Below are 11,580 nucleotides of genomic sequence, written 5' to 3'. Positions count from 1 at the left end.
TTTTCAAATAAAAATTACAATTTTTTTCTATGGACTCCACATACTAGAGAAATACATGTCAAATATTTCAAACTTTTCACAAATTAAAAAAGAAAATTACAAATTCCTAAGAAAACTGCGACTGGGAGGGAGCGGCGCCCACGCACGCGCCGTCGGAGGGAGAGGCAGCGCACCGTTGAAGGGAGAGGCCCGCATGCCGTGGACGCCTGTGCATGTGCCGTCAGAGGCAGAGCACGGCATGCCGGGGACACCCACACACGCGCCATTGGAGGGAGAGACCCGCGCGCCGGGGACGCCCGGCCATCGGAGGGAGCAGCGGTCGGCCTGGGGACAGCGATGGCGGAGGGAGCAGCGGCAGGCCTAGGGGCGGCGGAGGGATCAGCTGCCAGCGTGGGGTGCTGCGGTGGTGGGAGCGATGCCGGGCAGCGGCGTCGGAGTCAGGGATGCGGGCGGAAACCTTCCGTTGGGGCGAGCCGGGTCGGACGCCACACAGCGCGCCACGTGTCAGTCCAAGGGCCCATGATTCCGTTGATAGATGAAGCCAAAAAATCATGGGGTTGACATATAGCACTTCTGTTAGAGCTCAAGTGGATCAACAAGAAAAGATATGGAGAGTGTGTTAAGCCAACTAGGATAGGGTAACTCACTGTATATACAGGAATGTGTTCACGGAAAAGCTAGTGTGTCCGTTAAATCACATCAAGTATGGCGTGACCCCCAGTGACAAGTCGTGCCATGGTATCTCGCACGACTCATATGGCAATTTCTGATAATTTAGTTTAGGATCTGCTTTCCTTAAAATATTACTCTCTCGGTCCACAGAAGAAAGATGTTATCACTTCTTGAGATGTCAACTCTTATTTAAATATATATAAAAAAATAATATTTATAATACATAATTAGTATTATTAGATAAATCTATAAATATATTTTCATAATAAACTTATTTAAAGATATAACTATTGCTAATATTTTTTATACAAACCCAGTCAAACTTAAAAGAGTTTGACCAGTACCTATCTCATAACGTCTTTTTTTTAGGGAGGGAGTAGTATTTTGTGGGTTAATAAAATTCTGCCTCGTCATAGATTTTGCGCTGTAACAAAGAGATGTGGTAACCGTTGGCAAGCAACACACGCCTCTTGTACTTTATATATTGGACCAGTTCAATCTTAAACTGCCCTTGAATTTTGATGATGGTATCGAGAAAAAATTCTTAAATATTTGGTGCTGGCAATCAGAACATAAACTTCTGACCCAGTCTTGATGATGGCATTCAGAACTTAAACTTTTCACCAAATCTTTTGTCATAGTAAATAATGAGAAAAAAAATTAGAGAAAGAGGACCGTGAGTGGAGCCAGATGGACTCATGCGCGGCCCCATGTGGACGCATGTGCTACCAGCGTAGGTATCGAGACCCATCGAATGGATGGCAGCCTGCCATAGCCCCCCGTCTGCCTGGTTGCTTCCGGGTTAATTTTGCAGCTACTTCGTGCCTCCAACTAGACGCCTTGTCACCACCAACCATCAGACTTTTTTGCTGCTATGAATGCACTACACTCAGATCTGAAACAAGCAAGGGTAGAAGCATGAGTGTGGTGACGGGGGCGCTGGGAAGCCTCGGCCCCAAGCTTCTTCAGCTGCTCCATGGTGAGTACAAGCTCCAGAAGGGTGTGAGGAAGCAAGTGGAGTCGCTCTCCCGCGAGCTGGACAGCATCTACCCTTTCCTCCACAAGGTCTCAGATGTGCCATGGGACCGGCTAGATGATCAGGTCAAGGTGTGGGCACGCGAGGTGAGGGAGGCATCCTACGATATGGAGGATATCATCGACACCTTCCTCGTTCGCGTCGACAGCGGCAAGAACAACGACGACTCCAGCAACCTCAAACTTGCCATGACCAAGATGGGTGAGCTGTTCAGCAAGGCCAAGGCTCGCCGTGATATTGCAGCAAAGATCATGGACATAACAAAGCGTCTCGAGGAGGTGGCCAACAATCGTCAGAAGTACAAACTTGATGAGATTATGTGCAAGCCACTCGCAGCAACGTCAACTATTGATCCTCGCCTTAAAGCTATGTACAAAGAAGTGACACAACTTATTGGCGTCGACAAGTCAAGCGACGAGCTCATGTCTATGCTGAATCAATCCCAACAGGATCATGATGCCTCCAATAAGAAGATGAAGATGGTTTCAGTTGTGGGAGTTGGAGGATTGGGTAAAACCACTCTTGCCAAAGCGGTGTATGACAAGCTTAAACCACAATACGACTGCGGGGCTTTCATTTCAATCGGTCGGGATCATGACTTGGTAAAAGTTTTCAAGGATATTCTCTTTCATCTTGACAGTGAAAACCATAAGGACATTCACAACACTGAGAGAGGCGTCGAGCTCCTCATTCACCAACTCCGAGAATTCCTGAAGAAAAAGAGGTAACACAGACATCCAATTGTAAATTGTATTTAGCCTGTGCTTTTAAGATATTGCTCCTCAGTTAGTCGATGCTACACTATGTCGTATGTTATCCTAAAAATGCTGTCTCCACACCATTTATGCGAGACTACTTGAGATTGATTTTCCCCACTCCATGCCCTGAGTGCTCTTTTTTTAAGTATGCAGCTTTTAGACTACTTCACTAGCTATAAAAAAGGACAATGCATTTAGCACTTCTAAGCATCATAGTTTAATTAAGTAAATTCATAAACATCTTTACGAGCTTAGATTTTGAAAATGTGTTCCTTCTGAAACTATAAATTATAGGAAAAACAACGTTTTAGGGTTGCCTATGTTTGCAACATGGCCATAGAAGAGTAAGTTCTGGTAATAAAGTGTCCTTAAATAGGAAGTTTTCTTCCAATAGGCCATTTGGTGTGTAGTTTCTATAAATATCACTACTAGAATCCCGAATTACCTTGGGTGCTAAAAAAATGCAAAGGAAAATACTAGAACCGCAAAGGAAATTATCTTTGACCATTAACCATCGCAACTTCCGTCATGTGTTTTATTTTTACTAACGCGACCTTGTGTTTTATGTGTCATGCTGACTTTATTTAATCTTAGCAAATTTCTTGCTTCTGCAGAAGCTCCAAACTTTATTAACCAATGGTTCTTCCACTTTGGTGTGGATAGGTATTTTATTGTTATTGATGATGTATGGGAGGTACGCACCTGGGAAGCAATCGAACTAGCACTTGTTGAGAATAATCATGGAAGTAAAGTAATCACAACTACTCGAAATGTTGATGTTGCCAAAGCATCTGGTGAGGTTTACAAGCTGAAACAACTTTCCTATGATGACTCCATGAAATTATTTTATACAAGGTTATCTAGAGCAGACCGAAAGTTCCTTGATAACCATTCAGATGACATTTCTAAGAAAATTCTAAAGAAATGTGCTGGTATACCATTAGCAATCATCACAATGGCTAGTTTGTTGGCCGGTAAACCAGAATGTGAATGGTCAATGGTCTACAACTCTTTTGGTTTTCATACTAGAGATAACAGGGAAGCTGACGATACTGAGACAATACTTTCATTTAGCTACTATGATCTGCCTCCACATCTGAGGACATGCTTACTATATCTAAGTACATTTCCAGAAGATTATTTTATCGAAAAGGAATCTTTGATATGGAAGTGGATAGCTGAAGGATTTATTGATGGGAAACAGGGAACAAGATTATTTGAGCTTGGAGAAAGATACTTCAATGATCTCATTAATAGAAGCTTGATCCAGCCACTGGGTTATGGGTGGAATGGTAGAGTAGAAAGCTGTCGTGTTCATGATATGGTTCTTGATCTGATGCGTAAGCTTTCATCTGATGAAAGCTTTATTGCTATATTAGGTGATAATGTTGAAGGAGCACCTGCACCAAGCAATCTCCGTCGGTTAGCACACCAAAGAATAGCGGAGCACGTTAATTCTGAAGCAATGTTTAGTGGGATGCCAAAAGTGAGGTCTTATACCGCATTCACGTGCTTTATTGATAGCCGGGACCAGTTTTTGAGATTTAAACTTTTGCGCGTGCTGGACATAGTACACTGCAGCTTTGAGAAAGGTTGCCACCTTGAGCATCTTGGTGATTTACTTCACTTGAGGTACCTTAGGATAAGATTCTGCAGTAGTTCCCCTGAGCTCCCCACACAACTAGGGAATCTAAAGTTACTGCAAACACTCGATGTGCAGGGAACATTACCAGCAAGCATTGTGCACCTAACAGAGCTGCTCCGGCTATGTGCTGATGAAAAGGTACCGGATGAGATTGGGAAGCTGGTTTCCCTGGAGGAGCTGAGAATAATACAGGGTTGCATTGATAAGCCCAAGAGATTTTTCAAGGAGCTTGCCAGCCTACGAGAACTGAGGGTGCTCGTGTTCGTCACTCGAGGGACGGACGAGAGCATGCAGGGAGATTTCGTGGAGTCTCTAAGCAATCTGCAAAAGATCCAGCATATAGATGTGTTCGGTTCAGCTTGGCACGCAGATACAGCCATGTGGGAAGCAGCAGGCTTTGTGCTCCAACGACCTCTCCGTTATTTGCACTGGTCTGATATTAAATTTTCTAAATTGCCGTCATGCATTAATCCATCAGCTCTTCCCAACCTGGCCCACTTGGCACTGTTTGTGATTACTATGGATGAGCAGGATCTGAAACTCCTTGCTAGGTTACCGGCGCTCTGTTATCTCAGACTCTTAACAGAGTCCACGGTAACAGTAAGCAATATTAACGCTGGTGATGGCTGCTTCTTCCAGAAGTTGATGTACTTTGAGACCAATGCAATGGTCCTGTTTGAGCAGCCCGACGAGGAGGACACTAGCGTTTCATTGCATATGTGGAATGGAGTGGATGCTATGCCCATTGCCTCTAGAAAAAGCAATGACTCCGGAAAAGTTGTACCCTCTGGCGTGATGCCAAATCTTGAAGTGCTTAACCTTTATGTCCGTCTGCGGGCTCTAAAAGATAACTACAGTGACTACTGTGGGAATATTGGCTTAGAGTACCTGCCTTCCCTTCGAGAACTCAGAGGTTGGGTCCTTTGTGAATACGCGCCTGCTACGGAGAGGGATGCTGCGTTGGCTGCACTGAGAGACGCATGCAACGTCCATCCCAACCATCCCGTGTTTGTTATGCGTGAATTTAATTAATCAGGTATGACCAGAATTTTGTAGTTCTGATCCAGTTAACATGTCATTATTTATTTGTCTTGTTATAATCTGTCTCTTTTTTTGCATATATATATATATATATATATATATATAGCACTTGCTTGTCTCTACTCAATTAATTATTAGCTTTATCCGAATTTTTAGGGGGGGACAATAATAATGTGTCTTGAGGAGATACGAATTTGGATCTGCATGCGTACAGTGTAAGTACTCTCTCCATCCTGTTCTGTCCTATCCTAGCTGATGGTGTCACTGTTGCTGCTCGTGCGTGTCAGCCATTCGACTGCACAGATTTTGAAAATGTGTTAGCCCACTTTCCGTCAAACAAATAACTTTGTGATTCCAGAGAGAGGCATATCTGGTACAGCACCGATTCATTTCCATTATGCGAACCTGTTTTAGCACATACTGATTTCCCATCATTGAATCCATTACATAACGGACTTAGTTTTTTTCAGTCACTGGCTGCACCGACTCTGTTTCTGGCCACCAGTCGATACTCTGTTTTCCAGTCTCCTATGTCCTATATCGATTTAACATGTACTGTGCTGCCTCGATTTGTTTATAATCTGTCACGTGAGAGTCTATGACACATCTATCCTTGTATGATTCTTCACTAGGAAGTAAGCACTTTGGTCATCGGATAATTTATGGTTGTAAGCATAGTATGTGCACAAAGATTAAGTAGAATTATTGATGTTTCTGATCAAAGTTTCTGCATGAACCGTGGTGCAGCTCAAATGGAGCTGGCTTCAATGCTTGTAAGACTACAACAGAGCCCATCGCCACAAGACACAACTTCACTTGACTGTGAGCCAGACGGTTTCGGCTCTTATGTTCCCCCGAGCTATTTTGTATTCGAATAAATAAAATATGCTGTATCAAATTTTCAATGTACTCTGCTGCTATTAGAACCTGCTGCAACATTTTTGTTTTTGCTGAACTCGTGGCTTGTATTATTTATTTAGTTTCTGGACCTTTGTGTGGTTCGTACATTCTAATAAGCTTGGAACGTATTTATATTTATGTTGTGCGAAAGTTTGAGGAGGCTCTATGTATTTCCTTTTTGCATTGCCTCATGGTGCCTTTTGCATTGCCGCTGCCTGGTTTCCACACGACGCATTTGCCCGCTGGGATGCTAGATCCAGGCATGGAACAAGAGAATCATGCCATGGAGCCGGCAGACCTGGTATCGTTTATGTGCTGTCGTAGAGATCCAGCTACGGCAGTTGCTGAATGAAATTTGCACCCTTTTTTTTTCCTTTCTTGAACAAGCAGGAGGGCTGCGTGCCATTCTATATTACGGAAGAATATAAAAGAGGAGGGAAACACCACTAAGTACACTGTTTTTGAAAAGTTATAGACTCACCTGTGCTAAAAGAAAAGTGACCTTAACCATAACCTCTACTGAAACTGAACATCGGCTAGGGCGGTCAAAAGAATTGGGAAAGAGTGAAACACCAGAATTGCGTAAAACAATATCGTCTATAAATCGAAACATTGGAAGCACTTGAAATTGAAACATACATTTACAATATACTTTTTCAGCACAACATCTCCTGGTGGGGGACTGCGGCAGCGGAAGCACCTTGGCGTTGTGGGGGATGGGCACAGTGAGGCAGAGTGGACGTGGCAAGGGAGGAGCACGGTGTGGCTAGGATAGGGCGCGCGGTGGGAAAAGGCGGCAGCTGCGAGGTGGAGTGGGGCAGGCAGTCTGGGCGGACGGATGCCCGCTTTCCCAGCACTACCGTTCTATATAAACACACGAGAGAAATTGAAGTGGGCTGGAGAAGGAATCAATCTGAAAAAACTACGAGTACCGTTTTTCCAGGTTTTCGTAGTGTGATAGTGGCACGTCCAAAGTCACAAATGGTTTGCCCTGAATTACAGAACTGGAAACAGTGAGCATATCCCATAGTTTGGACTGAATGGATGTAGTACTCCCTATAATATAAGCGAAAGCTCAGAAAGTCCAAACCGGTGTCAGGAGAAGGCAAGCCATCGTCCACATTCATTTGGGGTCTCATCTCGTCATTCCTCTCCTGATCTTGAGTCTATTGAGCGTTTGTTCTTTCGGGCAGGCAACACTTTCTCGCCATTGAACATGTCGCGAGAAAGGATAGCGTTGTCGACCAGCGATAGGTGCGTTGGTGTTGGGCCTCACCGCCCGGGCATGGAAAGCGTCGGATAAAAGCGTCCCCCTGCCAGCTGTTCTACAGCTCCAGTTCGCTCGTCTGCCTGCCAGCTGCGTATACGCTCCTCTCTTTTCGTCTTCTTTGTGCATTAGCAGACCCGACACCATTTGTTGTGTTCAGCGGAGGCCGGGGTTGTCCAAATCTCTATTATTATCCTGTATTTGTGGTCCCATTTTTGGTATATTTTTATAAAGGTGATGCTGATGGCCAGCTGTTGTTTGCTATGTGCCTGTGAGCCGATTATAGCGGGGTGCTGGGGAAGCTCCGGGGTGGGTAGATCTGCCCTATGCCATGGTCTGACGGTCTGCCGGATCAAACTCTTTGCACAGCAGCGCTACGTCCATCAGCTATGATTCTTCAACAAGTGTCGGATCAAATAACTCCTTCATTTTGTCCACATCTGCCAGCCGCATCCCGTGCTGCAAAAAAATAAAAAAATGCAGTGTCACAACCTACCAGTACAGTCGTCATCCCTATGAATACAAGTGCTGACACCAATTAAGTGGCAAAAGCAAATGTGATTCGTCTCCTCATGTCCAGATGACAAAACGTCGAAACCCTGGATGATTCCATTTATAGTCGTCAAGTGACCTAAAATGGTACATTTTTTCTCCATCATTCAGGTGGTTTGGGGTAACTAATTCACTACTGGAAACCCATCCTTTGCCGAGGGCTTCTGGGTTTGCCGAGGGCTAGATCTGGGGCACTCGGCAAAGGCTCTATTTGTCGAGGGCCAGCCCCAGGAGCCCTCAGCAAAGATAGGCCCTCGGCAAAGAAACGGCCCTCGGTAAAATAAATCTTTGCCGAGGGCCTAGCCCTCGACAAATTGGCCCTCGGCAAATATGGCCGGATGGGTCACGGCGGCCACTGGCGTCAGTCTTTGCCGAGTGCCCGTCGTCAGGCACTCGGCAAAAAAAATTTATTTTTTTAAAAAAAAATTCTTTGCCGAGGGCCATTGGCCAAGCCCTCCTTTGCCGAGGGCCAGGATAGGCCCTCGGCAAAGATTTTTTATTTTTTTTTAAATTTTCTTTGCTGAGGGCCATTGGCCAGGCCCTCGGCAAAGATCCCCTTTGTCGAGGGCCAGGCTAGGCCCTCGGCAAAGATTTTTTTGTTTTTTTGTTTTTTGAACCTAGTTTTTTTGTGGTGCTATAATACATTATTGAAAACTCAATTTTAAAATTTGGGCCAATTTTTACTTTTTTTGTTATATTTCCCTAATTTATTTCTTTTCGTTGATTTTTTTTGAATATTTCAAATTTGAACTGTAGTTGGATGGAATAATGCAATTTAGTGATTCGAAAAATGTTATTCATGGTATTTGGTGTATGTTGAGTCCCTATCCACGAACTCGCATCAAATTTCGGGCATCTTCTTCACGTAACATGATGAGGAACTTGTCGGAAAAGTGTTTTTAAATTATATAAAATCCATACGAAGTCCGAAAATCACCAAACTTGTCGAGGTGTCATGTTATCGCATGTGTAGGCTGTGGTAAAAAATTGAGAAGGTTTCGAGCAAGTTGTGACGTCGGATGCATAAAACCCAGACATCTCCGCATGTGGATTGGATTTTATATATTTTTGAGACGCTTCCAATCTCTTAATAGAATATAAAATTTTAATATGGAAAAATATGAACCATTCATTGGGCGAGATCGACGGTGTAAAAATAGGAGGTACCTAACGGAAAGTACCTGGAGGTACCAAATTGGTGGGGGTAATACCAACTTAGATCGGACTAGTACCAAAATATGTAGAGCAATATCTATTTTTCATTTTTTTCCCCCGAATATGGGTAATCGGTCATTTTAGTACTGTCATTCAAGGTAAAAAATGGGATAGCTTCTCGATGAGATACGTGTACTTGTATTAGAAGACATTTCTTCTTTAATTTTGAAAGGGAAAAAGAGTGTATATGACGTCATCATGACATCACGGCCCAGTCCGGCGTTAGGCACGCCACGCGGCTTCGCGCCCTCCGCTCCCTGACCGCCACATATACGCTCGCAGGGTTCCTCGGTGCTGAACAGCACGAGGAGGCCTGAGAGGAAGGCGCGGTTGACGTGCTTGCTCCTGCTCGCTCGGGCGGCACCTAGCACCTCGTCGAGCTGCTCCCGCTTTACCTCAGGCTCCGGCAATGGCGGTAGCAGCTTGGCTGTGCCGCGGAGCCGTTCATCTAGCTTCTCCGGCTCGAACGGGAACTTGATAGTGGTCCTGAGAAAGGCCGCACACTCGGCGTCCTAAGCCTTGCTGCCTCGTAGTCCGCCATGGCACGCTAGCCACCGTCCGTGCCCTCCGGTGTGTCGTGCTCCGCCAGTACGTGGGGCCACCTTCCTGACCGCGTGTGCTTCATGGCCAGTGTTACATCTACTTTCAGAAGGGCGCAACCTCAATTACTAAAATATCCTGTAAAGAGAGCGAGTTCAGTTTGCCATGTCACCTGCAGAGCTCCGGATAACGCTGATGCTTGTGTTGTGTATGTGCATACTCTGTTCTTCCTCCCTTCTTCTACCTTTAGCCATAGTGTGTGGTCGACAACCCTGGTGAGTGGTCGGCTCACAAGTACCGAAGATCCAGGGAGCAGCAAGTGGTATCGGAGTCGTACAAGCGCCGTCGCCGGACTAACCGCTTGCGATGACAGACGGTTTGGAGATGGGCGACAGTAGCGGCACTGCTGTGGCTGCCCAGCCACGATAAGAGGTCATTGTGCGCACAGTGCGCGAAGTCAGTGGCACCAGTTGGCCGATGCTGACTTGCACCAGCTAAGGCGAGTGGGCGGTGACCATGAAGGTCAAGCTCAGAGCCCGATGGCTCTGGAATGCTATTGACAAGGGCACCGACAACGAAGAAGATGACATATCAGCGTTGAAGGCTATCCTCGCTGTTGTGCCAGCGGAGTATAGGGAGCCGTTGGGGGCGAAGAGCTCTTCTAAGGAGGCGTGGAAGGCCATTGCGGCGATGCACGTCAGTTCTAACCGCGCAAAGAAGGCGACGGCCCAGCTGCTGAAGCAGGAGTACGCCAACCTCAAGTTCAAGGATGGTGAATCGGTGGAGGACTTCTCCCTCCGCCTGCAGACGCACATCAGCACGCTGAGGAGCCATGGCGTCACCATCGACGAACAAGAGGCGTTCTCCAAGTACCTCCACTCTGTGCCGGCGAAGCACATCCAGATTGCTCTCTTCATAGAGACGATGCTGGACCTGTCCACCCTCACCATTCAGGATGTGACTGCCCATCTGCGGGCAGTGGACGAGCGCATGGAGCAGGCCACAGCGACGACGGACAGCAGCAAGCTGCTGCTGACAGAGGAGGAGTGGGCTGCTTGGAGGAAGAAATCCGGGGAAGCCTCCTCCAGCGGTGGTGCGATGGCAAGCGCCGAGGCAAGGCTTCTTCGGAAAAGAAGAAGAAGGTTGACCCCAATGCCTATCGACGTTGCGGGAAGACGAGCCATTGGACAAAAGAGTGCCCAAATCGCAAGCAGGAGAAGAAGACTGAGGCTCATCTGGCGTAGGCTGATGATGATGTTGAGGCCACTCTTCTGATGGCGACGTTCTGTGCACTGCACGACATTGAGGCCAAGGAGAAGGAAGAGGTGATGGAGGTGGAAGGGCCTGGAAAGGCTCTGAAAGCTGTCAACCTCGACGAACCACGCGCCCAAGTCCACCTCAGACCTGTGGCCGGCGAGCAGGAGCAGCGGTGGTACCTGGACTCCGGCGCCAGCAACCACATGATGGGCTACAAGGCAGCCTTCTCCGAGCTCGACGACGATGTGACCGGCATGATGAAGTTCGATGACGGCTCAAGGGTGGTGATCCGAGGGCGCAGCACCATCATCTTTAGGTGCCAGAACAGCGAGCACCGTGCACTAACGGATGTATATTACATCTTGTAGCTGTGACCATGCATCATCAGCATTGGCCAGCTGGATGAGAGCGGCAGTGAGGTACTGATCAAGGATGGCGTCCTCATGATCAGGGACCAGGAGCAGCGGCTTCTTGCCAAGGTGAAGAGGTCTCAGAACCGGCTATACCTGCTCGACCTCAAGGTGGAGTGGCCCATCTACTAGGCTGCACGGTGCATGGAGGAGCCATGGCTGTGGCATGCCCAGTACGGACATCTCAGCTTCAACGCTCTTGGTCGGCTGGAGAATATGGTGACTGGGCTGCCTCACATCGAGCACGCAGGCGAGCTGTGTGACAGCTGTCTGGCTGGGAAGCAAAG

The 11,580-nt window shown here is 46.8% G+C and overlaps 2 protein-coding genes across 2 annotated transcripts; both read left to right on the top strand.

The window, feature by feature from the left end:
• The first annotated feature begins 1,403 nt into the window (after positions 1–1,403).
• On the top strand, positions 1,404–6,216 carry LOC136482963 (disease resistance protein Pik-2-like). Its single transcript, XM_066480115.1, has 4 exons — positions 1,404–2,432; positions 3,130–5,147; positions 5,309–5,367; positions 5,900–6,216. Exons 1-2 carry the CDS (start codon positions 1,591–1,593, stop codon positions 5,141–5,143), a joined length of 2,856 nt encoding a protein of 951 aa, XP_066336212.1. The 5' UTR covers positions 1,404–1,590; the 3' UTR covers positions 5,144–5,147; positions 5,309–5,367; positions 5,900–6,216.
• A 3,926-nt stretch (positions 6,217–10,142) lies between these two features.
• On the top strand, positions 10,143–11,425 carry LOC136480949 (uncharacterized). Its single transcript, XM_066478366.1, has 3 exons — positions 10,143–10,727; positions 10,871–11,199; positions 11,272–11,425. The coding sequence occupies exons 1-3, from the start codon at positions 10,143–10,145 to the stop codon at positions 11,423–11,425; spliced, it is 1,068 nt and encodes a 355-aa protein (XP_066334463.1).
• Positions 11,426–11,580: the final 155 nt, after the last annotated feature.

Source organism: Miscanthus floridulus, chromosome 9 (genome assembly GCF_019320115.1).
Source record: "Miscanthus floridulus cultivar M001 chromosome 9, ASM1932011v1, whole genome shotgun sequence".
Lineage (NCBI taxonomy): Eukaryota > Viridiplantae > Streptophyta > Magnoliopsida > Poales > Poaceae > Miscanthus > Miscanthus floridulus.
This window is presented reverse-complemented; position numbering and strand designations above follow the sequence as displayed.